Raw genomic sequence first — 18413 nt, 5'->3', positions numbered from 1 at the left:
TGGCTACAGGAGGATGACTATGTTAGCTTGAATGAATCCACTCCTCCCAGTCACTGTAATACTCATATTCCTCGAAGCACTGGTCGAGGTGGTGGAGTTGGAGCCATATTTGACTCAAGTCTATTAATAAATCCTAAGCCTAAACTAAATTATAATTCATTTGAAAGTCTTGTTCTTAGCCTTACTCATCCAACCTGGAAAACATTACAGCCAATTCTATTTGTTACAGCATATTGAGCTCCCGGTCCTTACTCACAATTTTTAACTGAATTTGCAGAGTTTGCATCAGGCTTGATCCTTAAAACAGATAAAGTCATTATTGTGGGTGATTTTAATATTCATGTGGACAACCACAATGATAGTCTTAGTGCTGCGTTTATCTCTCTATTAGATTCACTTGGCTTCTGTCAGAGTGTCAGTGAACCGACTCATTGTCTGAACCACACTCTTGATCTTGTTATCTCATATGGCATTGAAATCGATCACCTAACAGTCTTTCCACAGAATCCTCTTCTGTCTGACCATTTTTTAATAACCTTTGAGTTCATATTACTGGACTATAAGCCTTTTGGCAGAAACTCCTATAGCAGATGTTTATCTGATAGTGCTGTAGCCAAATTTAAGGAAGTGATTCCTTCAGTGTTGAATTCAATGCCATGTCTCAATGTAGCAGAGGAATTGTCTGCTTCCTTTAGCCCCTCACAAATAGATCATCTTGTTGTTAGTACTATAGGCTCTTTACAAACAACTCTTGACTCTATTGCACCTCAGAAAAAGAAGATAATTAAACATAGGAGGTTAGCACCATGGTATAGCCAGCAGACTCGCAGCTTAAAGCAAGAGGCACGTAAATCCGAACGTAAATGGCGTGCCACTAAACTGGAAGAATCTCGTTTAGTCTGGCTAGACAATCTTAAAACATACAGGAAGGCTCTCCGTAATGCCAGAGCAGCCTATTACTCATCATTAATAGAGGAAAATAAGAACAACCCCAGGTTTCTCTTCAGCACTGTAGCCAGGCTAACAGAGAGCCTCAGCTCTATTGAGCCATCTATTCCGTTAGGTCAAAGTAGTAATGACTTCATGAGCTTCTTTAATGATAAAATTATATCTATTCGAGACAAAATTCATCACCTCCTGCCCTCAACAGGCACTGATCTGCACTCGTACACAGAAAGTTTGAAAACAGCTGTAAAACCAAATTTATTTTTCCCCCATCGACCTTCATCAAATAACTTCATTAATTTCTTCATCAAAGCCGTCCACCTGTCTCTTAGACCCCATCCCAACTAGGCTGCTCAAGGATATTCTACCTCTAGTTAGCCCTTCTTTATTAGACATGATTAATCTGTCTTTATTATCAGGATTTGTACCACAGTCCTTTAAAGTAGCTGTAATTCAACCTCTACTTAAAAAGCCCACTCTAGATCCAGAGGTCTTAGCCAATTATAGACCAATATCAAATCTTCCCTTTCTCTCGAAGATCCTTGAGAAAGCTGTAGCCAATCAGCTGCGTGACTTTCTCCATAAGAACAGTTTATTTGAGGATTTTCAGTCAGGATTTAGAGTGCATCATAGCACAGAGACTGCACTAGTTAAAGTTACAAATGACCTCCTAATGGCATCAGACAAGGGACTCATCTCTGTACTTGTTTTGTTAGATCTCAGTGCTGCATTCAACATCATTGACCATCAAATTCTTTTACAGAGACTGGAACATCATATTGGCATCAAAGGAACCGCCTTAAGCTGGTTTAAGTCCTATTTTTTTTAGATTGATCCCAGTTTGTTCATATCAATGATGAATCCTCCGTACATACCAAAGTTTGTCACAGAGTCCCACAAGGTTCTGTGTTAGGACCACTTCTATTCAGTTTATATATGATTCCTTTAGGGAACATTATTAGGAATCACTCCATTAATTTTCATTTTTATGCTGATGACACCCAATTATACTTATCGATCAAGCCTGATGAAACCAATCAGTTAATTAAACTTCAAGAATGTCTTAAGGATATAAAAAGTTGGATGACCTACAATTTTCTGATGCTAAATTCAGACAAGACTGAACTTGGACCCAAAAACCTCAGAAACTCTCTTTCTAGAGACTTAGTTACTTTAGACGGGATCACCCTCGCCTCCAGTTCCACCGTTAAGAATCTCTGAGTTGTTTTTGATCAGGATCTGTCTTTTAATGTCCATATAAAACAAATTTCACTTTCAGACTGCTTTCTTCCACTTACGTAACATCGCCAAAATTAGACGCATTGTATCTCAAGCAGATGCAGAAAAACTAGTCCACGCATTTGTAACTTCAAGACTGGACTATTGCAACTCTTTGTTATCAGGTTGCTCCAATAAGTCTCTTAGGACTTTGCAGCTAATTCAGAATGCTGCTGCACGTGTTCTAACAGGAACCAAGATCAGAGATCACATCTCTCCCATTTTGGCTTCTTTGCATTGGCTACCGGTTAAATCCAGAATAGAATTTAAAATTATCCTCCTTACATACAAAGTTCTTCATGGGCAAGCACCATCATATCTTAAAGAGCTCATAGTACCCTACTACCCCTCCAGAACACTACGCTTTCAGAATGCTGGGTTCCTTGTGGTTCCCATAGTCTCCAAAAGTAGATTGGGAGCCAGAGCTTTCAGTTATCAAGCTCCTCTTCTGTGGAACAAACTACCATTTTGGGTTCGGGAGGCAGACACGGTCAACACTTTTAAGAGTAGACTTAAGACTTTCCTCTTTGATAGAGCTTATAGTTAGGGCTGGCTCAGGTCAGCCCTTAGTTATGCTGCTATAGGATAAGACTGCCGGGGGACACCCCCCCTCTCTATTATCATCCCCATCTCTAAACATACATGTCTCATTAATGCATGTTACTAACTAAACTTCTTCCCTGGAGTTTCTGTGCTCTCTCGTCCAGCAGGTTCTCGTGGATCATGGCTGCTCCCTGTATTGGATCGTGTTTCCCACTACTGCCATGGCCCTGCCTGACATCCACTTTTGTTATTACTATTAGTCATAACTCCATGACATTGATATTAACTTGTTTATTATTGTAGCATTGTTACATATTACCACCACTGCTACTGTAATAATTGTTTTTCATTGTAAATTATACAATATGTGTCTGTTGCGTTGATCTGTACACGTGACATCCATTGCACATCTGTCTGTCCTGGGAGAGGGATCCCTCCTCTGTGGCGCTCCCTGAGGTTTCTTCCACCTTATTTTCCCTGTTAAAAGGCTTTTTTTGTGGGCAAGTTTTTCCTCACTCGAACCGAGGGTCTAAGGACAGAGGGTGTCTCTACCTGTACAGATTGTAAAGCCCACTGAGGCAAAATGCGTTTTGTGAATTTTGGCTATACAAATAAAATTTGATTTGATTTGATTTGACTCTCTTCATCCACCTGCATGTTCTGCTGTGTTTTCATCAAACTGTCCTCTGACTGAGAATAGAATGGGTTATATCTTATATATCTTATATAATACTGTGGGTTTATCTTTGATACTTTGTATGCTTGTTCACTGATTTGTTTTCTGGGCTTTTCATCAGTGAGCACTGACACTGCACTCTAGTGGCTGTGTGACCAACATTTGTATCTTGTGTTTAAATCCTTGAATGATCTCTGACCTTGTTTTCCTGATGATTGTCCTCACTGTTCTCCTCCTGTGAAACTTGTGCGGGGCCCCGCTACCAGCCGAGGCAGGCGGAGGCCCCGATGCGGAAGCAACAGAGCCACCACTGGCCGAGGCAGGCAGAGGCCCCATCAGGGAAGCAGCGGAACCATCACCGACTGAGGCCGTGGGGGACCTACTCCTGAGCCAGCCGACCGGCCCTCACCAGCTCTTTCCGTGCATGAGCGAATCAGATGTCCCTCATTTCCACAGCTGAAACACTTCATCGTACCTGATGTTACATGCAGTTGAGCTCAAAGGACTTGATAGTACAATCCCTTGTTTAATCAGCACTTGGTGATATGTGGGGTAGGGGTAATAGCTTCACTGGTGTTTTGTTGATAGGCCCACGACACCTCCACACTGGCTTCTCAGGTGTGCCCCCCTCCGCTTTTACCCTTGGTGGTCACTTTGCAGCCCACTTGGGGTCCTTTCTCTTGATCCACAGCCAGCTGCTGCTTCGCTCGGCAGTCTCTGATGGTCATTTGATGGCTTATCGGAAGGCCTGTCCTCACACTCCAACCCACTTCAGAAGCTTGGTTGTGGAAGTGGCAACAAAGCCTCTGCACCCGACTTCAACAGAAAGCACCTGGGCACGCCAGCCACGTTGTTCTACCTCTGCTGCTATGTCAGAGTACTTCAGGTGTTTGCGTTCATATGCTTCACTGACTGCAGCCTCCCTTCGTACAGTCAGTTCCACAATGAAGAGCGATTTCTGCATGTTTGACCACAAGACCAGGTCCAGCCTGAGATTAGTTGTGATGATTTCCGGCAGAAAGACAAGCTTCTGGTCTAGCTCCACCTAAATTTTCCAGTCCCGGGCAGTGTCCAGGAGGGTCGCTTCCACTCTAGCAGATGTTGTTGCTGGGAGTTGTCCTGCTCTTATGAAAGGGGTGGTGTTTTGATGTCTGGAAGTCTCGGGAGGAAAGGCATTGTTGGTAGTCCTCCTTGATTCCAGGGTGATCGCCAATTGTCGTAGGACCTGGTTGTGTCTCCAGGTGTAGCGACCTTGGGACAAACTGGTTTTGCAGTTGGTGAGGATGTGCCTAAGTGTTGCAGGGGTTTGGCAGAGAGCACATGATGGATCCTCTCCTAGCCACTGGTTTAGGTTCTTGGGTGATGGAAGAACATTGTAGGTGGCTCTGATGATGAAGCTGAGTTGGCTTCCTTCCATCTCCTAAAGATCCTTCCATGTGAGCTTACGATGCTCCAGGTTTTCCCAGCTAGTCCATTGGCCCTGTTTGGACTGTGAGACTGCCTTAGCATATCTTGCTGCCTCTTCCTGCTGACGAACCTCTGCAACCACCAGTTTTCTCCTCTGGATTGATGTTGCCTTGTGCCATGTGGGTCGACTTGTTCCAAGTCCAAACCCACCTCTTCCATGCTGCACCTGTTTTACACAGTATAATTGAATTTTAAATCTGAAGAACAAATTTAATTCTTCCACTTCCTGAGGGACATCTGATTCGCTCATGCCCGGAAAGAGCTGGTCCGTCACAACATCCTATCCTGCCTCCCACCATCATTCGACCCACTTCAGTTTGCGTACAGGTCTAACAGATCAACAGAGGACACCATCATCACAGCGCTCCACACCACGATCTCCCACCTGGAACAGCAGGGCCGCTATGCCAGGCTGTTCTTTGTTGACTTTAGCTCTGCCTTTAACACCATACTCCCAGACAGACTCACAATAAAACTGTTGGACATTGGACTTCCGCTCAACACCTGCTGTTAGGTCAGAGACCACCTCTCTGACCGTTTGCAGAGAGTCAGAGTAGGCCCCCATCTCTGCACAGCCCTCAACCTCAACACCGGCAATCCACAGGGTTGTGTGCTGAGTCCACAGCTCTACACTCTGTACACATATGACTGTGTCAGCACCCACCCAGGTTGTGACGTTCACGAACGAAACAAATCTTTTGACCGGCTCATTAACATGAACGATGGGAACCAAGTCACGTTTGGTTGGGAGCCGTTCTTTTTTTTCTCTCTCCCTGAGTTCACACCTATGGTTCACAGTTGCTCACACAAGCTCCTCCACTGAGTGAGATGGAGAGAGCATGTGGAGGAGCGCTTATTTCATATGCATTGCAAATGAAATAAGCGCAACAAGTTGTGCACACTCCCTTCACATGAGTGCCTCAGTGAAAAACAAAGAAAAACAAAGAAAAGCAAAAAAAGCGAGTGCATCTGAGTGCAGTGAACAGCAGCCTGAAGGAGGGGGAGCATTGTTCATTGTTCTCAGAGGTGAGGAGGTGAGGAGAGAGCCTGACTCTGACGATGAAGTGGAGAGTGCCAGTACTTCTGCCTCCATATCAGGCATACGTAGCTGTTGCATGAATATCACAAGTCAAAGTAGTTTTACACACATACACACACTTTATACAAAGGGTAAATAGTGATCTCACTGTCAACTCAGAGGGATATGGCAGTGGAATATTTACAATGAATCCATATCAGACTTTAAAATCTTGTCCACACACACCTACAGCCAGACTGACCTCTTCGACAGAGCAGTCTACAGCTCAACACAGTTTGAAGGTGTGTCAGCGTGTTTTTGTGTGGAGGACAAAGCCTCCACCTGCAGCAGCCGTGTTGCACAGATACACTGGCAACTACCACCTCCACACTACTACTACACAAAAACACATGTAAAGAAAGAAGAGCAAAGAAATGATAGAAAAACGACATGTTCTTTGCAGCACTCACCACACTCACTCCCTCTCTCTGTCAGAGTGAGGGAGTGAGTGTGGTGAGTGAGAGGGTGTATGGAAGGAAAGAGACACATAGTTATTGACATGTGTTAAAATAAATAAATGAAATGAAGTCCTGAACCATCTGTGGAGGTGAAGGAGCTTGGAGAGCACTTTCACCTGCGCCACAGAGCGTCAGTCAGCGCAGGTGAGAGCTGTTAGCTGATTGATCCTCATGCTTAAAAAGTCACACTGGGAAATGAGGGGTGAGAAAAAAGAGACTCACACGGTGGCAGAGCTGCAGAGCAGGCGTCCAGCTGAAAGAGCTGGACATGTGAGGTTTATGTTTGCGCTGTGTTAAGTTTAAATAAAGATGTTACTGCGCGAAGAATGGTTGGACTGGTTCGTCTCTGGCTGTTGTGAGGAGAACCTTGTGGCGTGGTCCACTGCCACACTGGCACCTGAAAAGGGACCTCACGCAGCCAGAGACGCGGACCGGGAAACACCGTTCTGGACGTGGACGGATAAGGAACTTCTGGTCCTGTACGAAGATCAGATAGCAGAGGGCAGAAGGCAGATGGAGGAGTTCCAGAGACAGACAGAGAGGATGGCGCATGGGCATCGCACCGGGTGCTGACGCCTCCGGTTCCAGTGCCTAGGTGGGCAGGGAAGCCAACACCTCCTGTTCCTGCTCCTCAGTCGGCGGTGAAGCCAACACCTCCTGGTCTCCTTCTGCTCCAGTGGTGAAGCTGATGCTCCCAGCCCCTGTGGCCCCCGCAGCTCTGGGTCCCCAGTTGGCGAATGGGCCGAAGCCTGCAGCCCCTGCTTCTATGGGTAGGTCCCCCGTACGGCGGCACACTCCTGCTCCTGGGTCCAGGGTACCCTGGCGGCGGCGCCCACCTTCCAGGCCTCCTGAGACGCCGCATCCCACAACACCCACCTGCTCGACCCCTGGAGCGCCTCAGTTGGTGGGCTGGGTTCCTCTCCTGGCCTGATGGGAGGGGGAAGGGGGGAGTGGGTCAGGCCGGATAGCTCCCGGGCCTGAATCTGATGGTGGGGGTATGTGGAGGTGAAGGAGCTGGGAGAGCACCCTCACCTGCAAAATAGAGGATCAGTCTGCGCTGGTGAGAGCTGTTAGCTGATTGATCCTCATGCTCCTTAGTTATGCTAAGGGATGGTTCAGGACTCACCTGATCCAGAACTAACTATAGGCTTTATCAAAAAGGAACATTTTAAGTTTAACTTTAAATGTAGAGATGGTCTCTACCTCCTGAACCCAGAGTGGGAGCTGGTTCCACAGGAGAGGAGCCCTGTAGCTGAATGCTCTACAGCATTTTGGACCAACTGGAGGCTTTTCACAGACTTTGACATCCTGATTGTTAAAAATTACAGTAATCCAGTCTAGATGTAACAAATGCATGAAGTAGTTCCACTCCACATCTCAGATACAAACCAACGTTTCCCTAAACATTGACTATAATCTATTTCATTTTTTATTTTAATTATTTTAATTAATATTTCTTATGACTCCCCTGATAAAGAAATGTTACAAGATATTTTTTTAGCCAGCCGTGGCCCAGGAGAAAGATGATAGAGAAAGGGCTCCACATATAGTGGATGCATTGTATAAATGTTTGTGAGTGGGTGGATGGCAGAAAATAAAAACATGGTGTAAATTACAACGTTTAGTGATAATGTGATAATGAGGGAGAAGAAGAAAAGAGAGGTTCCATGTGTCAACGTTCTAAACCTGTGGCAGCACAACTAAGAACAGATCTAAGACAAGCCTGGACTGGCTCTAACTATAAGCTTTATCAAAAAGGAAGGTTTTAAGCCTACTCTTAAACGAAGAGGGGGTGTCTGCCTCTGTCTGGTAGCACAGTGCTCTAGTGGGGTGGTATGGTACTATGAGCTCTTTAAGATATGATGGTGCCATATTATTAAGGGCCTTGTAGGTGAGGAGGAGAATTTTAAATTCTATTCTCGATTTAAATCGAAGCCAGTGTAGTGAAGTTAATACAGGAGAAATGTGATTTCTTTTCCTGGTTCTTGTCAGGACACATGCTGCAGCATTTTGGACAAGCTGCAGGGTCTTTCACGACTTACTGCTTAAAACTGTATAAAAATACTTTTTCATTTTTGAGTCTGCTGCACGTTAGAAGTGTCATCAGACCCCCCCACTAGCTCACATGGATTTCTACAGACTTTATATTAGGAGGCCAGGTGGAAGGTGTTATCTGAACAGCCCTGTTTGTTTTTGCAATATTTTCTCTGGTTTATGTTTGGGTAGCAGGTAACATCTTGTTTTGGGTTTTTTTTCTTTACTTTTGGTTGAAACAGGTTAGATAGTTGTTTTGTTGTTGTTTTTAAGTTGTGCTCTCCCTGATGCCTATTTTACCTGATTTATAAAATAAATAATTTGTTAGGAAAAGAGGGGAGCCAAATTATATGTTATGCTCTTGTTTCCCCTCAGCTGACGTTCTCTGAGCTGCTGCTGAAGAAGAGAGAGAAAAATACAACATTTTCATGCACATAATGACTTAAGACTATACCTCATTGGGCTACAAACAGTTATCTAAATGTTTAAGGTGCCTCGACTGCAGTGACGACTGCTCTACCCCCTTAGCCACAGCCGCCCCATTCACTATGTCCATCTCAGTATGTGTAACACAAATAAGCAGAGTCTCTCCACTAAGTATACAGAGGTTGCTTTATTCCATTATATAACATTTACAACAAGAGAAGACAGTGCTTCAGATTTATACCCTGTATACAGATACTCATACATTGAACCACAAGCTTGTTGAAAACAGAATGATCCTCACAAAATAATTGTTTGTTGATGTCACCATGTTTTTAGACCCGGTCAATTCTAAAATAAAGTTAGCTGCTTAACTGATGTAAAAATAATTTAATTTTCCATCATTTTAATTTTCTTTTCCGCCTCCACACTTCATCTTATTTTCCTTCCTTCCAGTCTGTAAACGTTTCCCTGTAATGTCGTCTGTATGAGCTAAAAGGGGTTGATGCGGAGTCCTGTTCCCAGTGGGGAGAATGGATTGACTTTTGCCCACATAAGTGCATCATTAAGGGAGATTGCTGATTTACCATCTTCCAACAAAAACACTGGACCCTACACAATAAAAAAGGAGAATTGTGAGAGAAGTTACAGATGAAGATATACTGTATGAACCACATATGTAAAATAGAGAAAACACACCTGTATTCTCTGCCCTGTGAAACAGGACAGTTGAACATCAGAGTGGCTCGGCAGACTGGAACCTGTCACATAATCAGCTCCACACAGGACTAATGCAGCTGAGACAAGGGTGCATGATTTGCTGATTAATGATTACATATAATGTGTATTTACTACCAACAGCTTTGACTGGAGCTTATTGAGGTAAGTTTCTGTCTCTTCTTCTCTTTCATTCATTCTTCATTCCAAGTAGATGCACGGTGGCCAGTCACTAATCAACATACTCATTCACCGACTTTAGCTGCAGCTAAAGCTTGCTGCCTTCAGCTGCTAATGCTGAAGCCAACATCAGAGCAGCATTAACATCCTGGCTAAGTCCTGGATGAAGTCTACATCAAATCCCAAAACTTATTTTATGAAAACAGCATTATTTCATCATAACTGGGTTCTCCTGATGAAGCATTGTATGTTGTTCTTACCAGAGTCTATTGGCTGGATTCTCCTTTCCAGGCAATTAAACTCCGCTCTTTGACACTCTGATGGAGGACTGTTGCAGACAAATGGACAGACAGACATTTGTGAGCACTCATGCTGTGTCCAAGATCACGCAATATCCCTTACTCACTATATAGACTTCTATGATGACAGCCAGTAACTAAGACCAAACTTTGTCACAACCAGTGCAAATACATAGAAAAGACTCAGGCTCAGACACCTGGCTCTTTCTGGTTGTCCGTTGTTCTGTCTGTTTCATTCTTGTGAATGCTTTATCTCAAGAATGCCTTCACATTTGGTAAATAAGTTCATCTCTAATCAGTTCAACCTTGGACTCAACGTTGAACTGATTAAATGTTGGTGGCTGGAGGCCAAAGATCAAGGTCGCGGTGACCTCGCAAAGCAAATCTTTTGCCTTGTGAATGCAATATCTGCTGATCGCTGTGAAGGAATCCTTTGACATTTGGCAGAAACATTCACTTGAATTTGGTAACCAAAGAACAAATGTAAAGGTCACAGTGTCTTCATAAATGTGTATGTTTATGTTTTTCTTGAATGGGATATTTTGAGATCAACTTCAGAAACTGTTTTCACGATTGGTACAAATATTCACTTGGACTCAAAGATGATTGCTGATTAGTTTTCGGTGCATGAAGGTCAAGGTCACAGTGACCTCACACTCGTATGAATGTGATAAATCAGGATTGCTGAAAGGGAATCTTATAACATCTGGCACAATTTAATTGGACTAATGGATGATATGATTCAATTTGGTGGTAAAAAATAAGGGTCACATTTAACCTGTCAAAACAGATGTTTTGCCTTAAGAATGTAATATCTCACCTAAAGGGATTTTTTCAAATTTGGAACACATGCTCACATGGACTCACTGATTAAGTGAGTATGTTTCTGTGGTCAAAGGTCAAGGTCACTTTGGCCTCAAAAACATGTTTTTGGTCTATTAAATGTGATACCTCAAGATTGCCAGGAGAGATCTTTTTTTTTTTTTAATCATTTGTAACTTGGACTCAAAGATGAAATAAATAGATTTCAGTGGTCAAAGGTAAAGGTCACAGTGATATTACATGAAACTGGAAATAAATATGTAGAAATATGTAGATGGAAAACTGCACTGATTGGTGGAGGCAAACAACAGCAGTACACTAATTCTATTATTTTTTTGTGAGTGGCAAAGAGGAACATGTAGTTTTTGTTGTGCGATCTTGTGTGCATAATAATGATCAGACCTTCACAATTTTCCTCTACACACTTTGGCCCTTCTATTGTTAAATTCATTCTTTGTTTTATTATTTTGTTGGTGTTTTTCATGGGTTCTTTAATCACAATAATCTGTGTAAGGCTATTTGTGTTGGTGCTTGTGTCTGTGTATGTAAGTAACCTACTTGCTGTAACTTTGTGTGCAGGCTCGCCAGGCATCAAGTTCCAAAGACAACTTTTCAATCTTCAGAGGAACACACACCTCCCTCCGTTTCAACAGCTGACTGAGATAAAGAAAGAAAAGAATGCTAGTTAGACTTTCTATCTTATCTAATATTAAGACTAATTAGGACTAATTATCATTGAACATTTTCTTAAAGATTCATTATATATCTGAAATGGTTAAGTAAAGAGCAGAAATACAAATAAAGATCAAAGATGTATATATGCCTACTGTGTAACAATGCACAGCACTCATTGTCAGCTTTGTGGACAGTATTATAGGTCTGCTATGTTGTCACATCGACTTCTGCTGGCTTTCTACGGACTTATACTATACAAGAGGGCCAGGCAGAGAAAGTCTGCAGAAACTCCAGAGGAAATTCCAGAGAATTTGCATTAACACATACACCTCCTCTGGAGAAACTGCAGATGATATCTGGAGTTCAGTACATGTCTGAAAGCAACTTAAGTAAGTAAGTCTTCTGGCAGGTCAGCTTCCTAGGAAAGTTGATTCTGAGTTTTACTCAGGTACCTGTTAATTAATTGTAAAAACACTGTTTGTCTCAGTGCAGACCTTAGTGTCATGAAGAGGAATACAGGAACTAGATCTGGATGCATCAAGGAAATAACAAGTAAAGAAAGTAAAATATTTTCTTCTACAGGGGGAAAAATAAAATATTTAAACTCAGAGTGTATTCATTGTTTTTCATGGACTGAGATAAGAAATATGTTGTAGGCAACTAACTACTCTTGTATTAGGAGGATTTTAGAAGAATGGGATTAATCTACAAACAACAGGCAGTCAGTCTCCAGACTAATCAGATGCAGTCTAATGTGGAGGTTTGGAACACAGTAAAGTGCGTCTACCTGGTGTATTCGTAGAGTGCAGGTACGATGCTGGAGTATTGTCTTCTGATGGCGAGCAAACCTCCAATATAACCACACAGGATCAACAGCTCACTGCGGACTCTACACACACATACACACACACACACACACACACACACACTGGATGATGGTCATGTCTAACAAAATATGGAGAGTAAACACAGAGTGACAGTTTATTTAAATGTGTAAAGCAACAGTAAAACATGATTTTACTCTGTCAACTTCGCCATGATGAGGCGATCTGTTCTGATGTAACTCATCAGGTCAAGTATTGGCTGAATGCTATCCACCTTCCAATCAGATCCACTCAGCTGTTCTGGTGAGAAAGATTTCAGATTAATTAGTTATTCATGAAGACAGAAATTGTAATATTTTATTAAGTTTAACACTGAGGATACGATGCACAATAATTAGGAATATCAATAAGAAGTTAATATTTCATAAATAAAATATTAAAAATATTAAAAAGTTCTAATTCATTATTTGATTGTAATTGTTATACTGTATTTTTGGTCATATCAGTTAGACATATTTGCGGTCCTCACAAAGACTAATTTGTTTATTGATAAGTTACAACATTAAAATCGTTGAATTTATCTTTAGATATAGTATACAGTATTATAAAATAAAAATGATACATGACCTTGGTTAAGGTTAAAATGTGATTACAATATTGACATTCCTTTCAATTAAACCAATAAATTTCATGTAAGGATGTTGCAGATTTTACATACAAACACACAGTGTGTTGTCAGTACCTTTGATATGATCAATCCCTATCCGAAGTGCATTGTCAGGTTCAGAGCTGAGCAGGTGAAATTTAACCGCTGAAAACAAATCTCCTTCACTCATAGCTTCCTTTGCCAAGGCCTTACACTCCTCAACTGAAGGGAGGCCGCACTTGAATGACAAACAACACATAATCACTCTACTCATCACAGCTGTCAGTATCATCAGCGCCAGAAATTAAGCCTTCATTCAATCTCATCCAAAACATATCTTAATTTAGGGATCCTCTATTCACCTTCCCATGTAATATGTTGATTTCAGCAGCACTCCCTGGGTAAAATGCACAGAGCTTAGCCAGTAAGATGTTATTGTCAGGAATCATTTGCAGTAAGTCAGCGGAGAGCTCCCTACATGGAAACACAGAAAACATAAACATTCTGTTTTGTATATGTTGTAACTTCCAAGCAGCCACCACCATTACAGGGAAAAATCTGACTAACTCCAGCTGATCAAAAGTCACCAAGACTGATGATGCAGAGACGAATTCTGACAGATTTATACAGTTTAAACTGCATAAGAGAAATACACTGGAATTAGTCCTGATTTAACAACTATGTATCTAAAGATAAGTTTTCATGCATGCATATAGACGTACCATTTAGGTGTGGTCATGTACTTCCTGGCCAACAGCTCAAGGCAGTACACAGTGCTCTGATTGGCTCTGTCTCCTAAGACAATGCCCACACATGCAGCCAACTCCAGCTCATTACCCCGGATCAGGCTACACATGGCTAGCTAAAAATATGGCACACACATTCACACACACACACACACACACACACACACACACAGCAAAAAGTATGCATAAAAATTGCTAATGGTACAGACAGTACAGTACAATGTACATACTGTGGTGTGCATACCTTGATGTTTTCCACAGCAAGCTGACAACATGCTGCCCGGACACAGTATCCGTTCTGGAAGTACCATTCAGCTAATTCCTTACAGACCTTATGCAGGAGGCTGGACAGAAGGAGAGCAAAAGTCAGGTTGAGATGGAAGCGAATCAGATACAAAAATAACCTGGGATGAATTTTGCTGATTAATTAATTAGTGATTAGAATTACTGGAGCTCCACTCCACTGTGAAATCTGATCTCTGTTAGCCATTTTCAGACATGACCTCCAGATTGGCAACTGGCTTTACCCGCAGTTTGCCTTTCATACAAATACAACACAACAGGGGTTTTTTCTGCACGGACGCGTTCACAACAGGAACACAACCTCTGTGTTATTCAGGGGAGAGGTTGAGCAGCCGGGTGCAGCAGACAGACGCAGGAAGTGATGTATTAACTCCACTCCCCGACGCAGTTATCGAGCCGATAATCACCACATACTCTCTTGACAGCTTTGTTCATTTTTACAGCTTTAGCATGTTGTCATCAACCACCCCACTTGCTTTTGGTGAATCCAGCGGGGGATGCCCTGCTGTGTTCACACATCGACTTGTCCTGGATTTCTACTGACTTTTTAGGAGGCCACACAAAAGTAAATAAAGTCAGCAGAAACTGCAGAGCCTGTCTCTCAGATATTTGCATTCACACATGCTCCACCTCCGGAGAAAATACAGAGGAACTGCGATCAGTGAATGTCTGAAAGAATGTTTAGAATCCTTTGTATCAGACATTAATCCAAACTGACTATTGGACTACATTACATTTTGATAGTAAAGCTGTCAGTTGAATTTTGTTTATTGATGTGATCTTGTTTTTCATATTGAGAAGATACATTTCCAAAATTATATTCTAACAATACTGTTGATTAAACTTGTCACGTTTATATAATAAATCTAAGTGAAAGTTCAATCAGGAACACTCTCCCTATGTCTCATTTGCACTCAGTTCTCTTCTCAAGCCCCCCCTTCGAATCAGCTGATGGTAATCCAATCAGATTTTGCCATGATCTCCATCAGCCAATATGTCTTTGCTGTTGAACTTTAATTCTGTTCTCATCTTTTTGGCTGTCAGCTATCATGTCTTTGATTTTGCAACCCTTCTGAAACCCAGCTGAGTTCACTCATCTCATCTCATGAGATATTCAAAATTCTCCCAGTGTCTCGACCCTTTGAGATGTCATCCTTGATGATGTCATGAGAGGTTGAAATACTGAATATCAGCAGAGTTTGTTGCTTCAGTCCAAAGAGATGTGTAATTATGTATCAGACCTGAGCTGATTTAAAAACTACATTCAGTTTGATTGATGCAAAAACAGTAAATTAATGACAGAAAGTTGGCATTAGAGTGTATGAGTGTGTGTTTGCTTTACCTCTGGTATTGTTGTATGTTATCCATATCATTAGTTGTGTGGTTGACTGGGGAGCTTTGTGGTCCACGAATGTTCCCTTCACATGCACCCTGGAAAAAAAATATTTTTGATCAATATTATCACAACAATCACAATGATTGTTCAGGTATTCCCTCACTTCTTCATCTTTGGCCTCTTTTAAACAGAGGTCCTGCTACATTGCCCTCAAGGAGAAGCTTCATTATGCTTGTTTACACTGAACCAAACAAAGCCAACATATTTCTGTCTGTGTGTTTTCTGAAAGCATGCCAGTGTTCCAGATGTAACATTCGCAACAACATTGGCCTCTGTCCTACATTTTTACGCACAAATGGTGATTCAGATCTACTTACTGTGCTGTCTTGTAGGCAAATTCACAATGCCAGCCACCATTTAATTTTGTAAATTTGAATAAGATTAATGGGGTGGAATAAGAGTGCAATATTCACGTTTTGAACAGGCTGTTTAGAAGGTGTTTCTGACCCTGTTCAGACCTGGTGTTAACATTTTGTCAGGTGATCCAGCTCTAAGTAAACACACACAAGACACATTGACGATGCATTTGAGATCTGATCAATCACAATCAGAGGTGACACATGTAAATGGTCTGTATTAATATACTTAGTCAGTGTCCTGTGAACCACTCAGTGCAACCAAAAGTGTTTTTACGAATCTCAGTGTTTCACAAACATCGATTTCTTTGTGGCCCCTGACAAAACATTAACATTGACTGACTCAAAATTATATATATGTTTTGGTCTTTGTGATCACAAATGATGTATATGTTTATTTGCATCTAGAGAGGGTACTTGAGATCCGATCACAAGTCACTGGAGACATATTCTCAGTTGTGAACTGACCTACTCAGAGCACAACACTTGTGATCTGGTCTGAACAAGTTCTCTGTCCCCATTGCTTATTCATCCAGCCCTCCTTTTAGCCAATGTAGCCATTAGGTCAAGATGTATACCATTCATCCAGTCCTTAAGAAGACTTTCCCTTTACTCTCTGTACCTGTGCTATTAGTAAGGCCTCTTGCAATTGTCCTCTGCCAGTGAAGAAAGTTACAAGTTTTTTTATGTCTCCTGTGGCGATGCAGTATGGGATAGCATCATCATTATCCTCGGCCATCAGCTGGTCAGCTCTCCTGCAACATAAACACATTATGATTCTATACATATTAGATATGACCTGTAAAAAATTTAATCATGTGTTGTCTATTAATGATTATTAAGGATGGGATTCTCTAGGCACCTCACAGTTCAATTACGATTCGGAGTGCTAGATGCACCAAAGAATTTAATTTTTATAAATTATGTCATTTTTCAGCCCTGTGTAACTACTAGAGGTATGCATCTTTACTAACACTTTATTATTTGTGCTTTTAAAGTATTTTTAAATATGCTTCATAATCAGCAGCAGTTTTGTTTGTTCTCTTCCCTTTGTCTCTCTTGCTATAAATCATATCAGCATATCTGAACTGCCCTCACACCACAAGGTCTGTGCTGCTGTTAAACATCACAGAGTGACCAGTCATCTTGGGGAACATGCACACATATTTTTAAAGATGTTGGAATTTTGGCTTCATCAGAATGGTACTTTTTAGAAAATTGGACTATTTTGATTTATCGAGTTGGTCAAAACACAAAATAAAAATAATTTCTCAATTTTCAAATCTCATCTCAAAACCCATCTTTTAAAACTGGCATATTCAGTCTTACTGTTTTCCATTTGGCCAACCTACATGATGTTTTATTCACATTTAATGATCTTTTTCATACATTTTTCTTTGGTTTTTATCTCTGCCTTGTAATGTGGCTTTGAATGCTGTGAAAGCCAGGTACAATAAAATATATTATTATTATTATTATTGTTGTTAAAATAACAATCAACAGAATTAAAAAAAACAACCCCCGAGTCTTGTTGTCTAAAGGTTTCTTACCGTTATGTTTTTTCTCATAATTTCTAGGGTCTCAACCACAGACTATATATAAAGGTCTCAACCTTACCATATAAAGCTCCTTTAGAAAATGTATGTCATGATTTGGTGTTATGCAAATAAAATTGAATTGAATTGAACAAGCCTTACACATGAAGTTTGCAGGGGGGACATAATAAAAGTAACAGCATACTACAAATCAGAACAACAAATGGTGATGATGATGATAATGAGTTTTATTTATTTAATTAATTTAATTATTTACTAAGTAGTATTTATCTTTTCTCAATACATTGTCAGGAAATGTTGTTTTTTTGCTGTTCCTGATATTTTGTCCACCATTGCTCCCCAAGAACTCCCCATAACTGTTGTTAACTGTTTGTGTAAGATTTCTGCTTTGGTTTGCATTGCAGATTTTGCTCTTATTCTGTCCACTCCCTTGTTCATCTGCATTCACAGTGCAGCATTAAACACCAAAACAGACACTGAGAGAGAAAATTGCTGAGCAAACACCTTTCACAATCATGATAGCAGTGCACGCTTTGACAGAAAAGGGGGCATGAGTTATTACATTATTTGTTGTAATTCACGTTTATTGTTGTTTAGTTGAAGAGCAAAATATATGGTTTACCTCTGCATGAGCTTCTTCCAGTACTTCATGGAAACTCCTGGAGCCACAGACAATGCTTTCTCCCACTGACAGAGAGATAATAAGGCTCAGAGTAGTTGGTAAGATTTACAAATAATTCCACAGTTTGTAGTTGTAAACTAACCGTTGTGCACCAGTAAAATAAATGTGGTAAATTACCATTTTTAAAAGGTTTGCAAAAAGTTTGGGTATTTGTAAAATGAGAATGTGAATAATACATGATTTCATTAACTAATGTGTACAAATACAAAGCAGAAAACTGCATGGAACTCTGTGTGACACTGATGCTACAGGTACGTCTGACTCCATTTTTATACATTTATCTGATTGGACAATGTCCACTCACAAAGC

The 18413-nt window shown here is 41.2% G+C and overlaps 1 protein-coding gene across 5 annotated transcripts in view; it reads right to left on the bottom strand.

Annotated features, from left to right (window-relative positions):
* Window positions 1-9232: 9232 nt before the first annotated feature.
* Window positions 9233-18413, bottom strand: part of wdr17 (WD repeat domain 17) — a 42386-nt gene continuing 33205 nt past the window's right edge. For 4 of the 5 annotated variants that reach the window (XM_069530613.1, XM_069530615.1, XM_069530614.1 and 1 more), the window contains 13 exons: window positions 18045-18109; window positions 16489-16621; window positions 15457-15545; window positions 14056-14155; window positions 13788-13927; window positions 13428-13539; window positions 13162-13303; window positions 12617-12719; window positions 12383-12484; window positions 11479-11577; window positions 10060-10127; window positions 9602-9699; window positions 9233-9514 (listed from right to left, as the gene is read on the bottom strand). In XM_069530613.1, the coding sequence (XP_069386714.1) occupies window positions 9395-9514; window positions 9602-9699; window positions 10060-10127; window positions 11479-11577; window positions 12383-12484; window positions 12617-12719; window positions 13162-13303; window positions 13428-13539; window positions 13788-13927; window positions 14056-14155; window positions 15457-15545; window positions 16489-16621; window positions 18045-18109 (1371 nt within the window). In that variant the 3' untranslated portion in view covers window positions 9233-9394. Of the gene's footprint in view, window positions 9515-9601; window positions 9700-10059; window positions 10128-11478; window positions 11578-12382; window positions 12485-12616; window positions 12720-13161; window positions 13304-13427; window positions 13540-13787; window positions 13928-14055; window positions 14156-15456; window positions 15546-16488; window positions 16622-18044; window positions 18110-18413 lie in introns of those variants that run through there. The other variant, XR_011243862.1, reaches the window with a different exon arrangement.

The sequence above is a fragment of the Paralichthys olivaceus genome, chromosome 8 (assembly GCF_024713975.1).
Source record: "Paralichthys olivaceus isolate ysfri-2021 chromosome 8, ASM2471397v2, whole genome shotgun sequence".
NCBI lineage: Eukaryota > Metazoa > Chordata > Actinopteri > Pleuronectiformes > Paralichthyidae > Paralichthys > Paralichthys olivaceus.
This window is presented reverse-complemented; position numbering and strand designations above follow the sequence as displayed.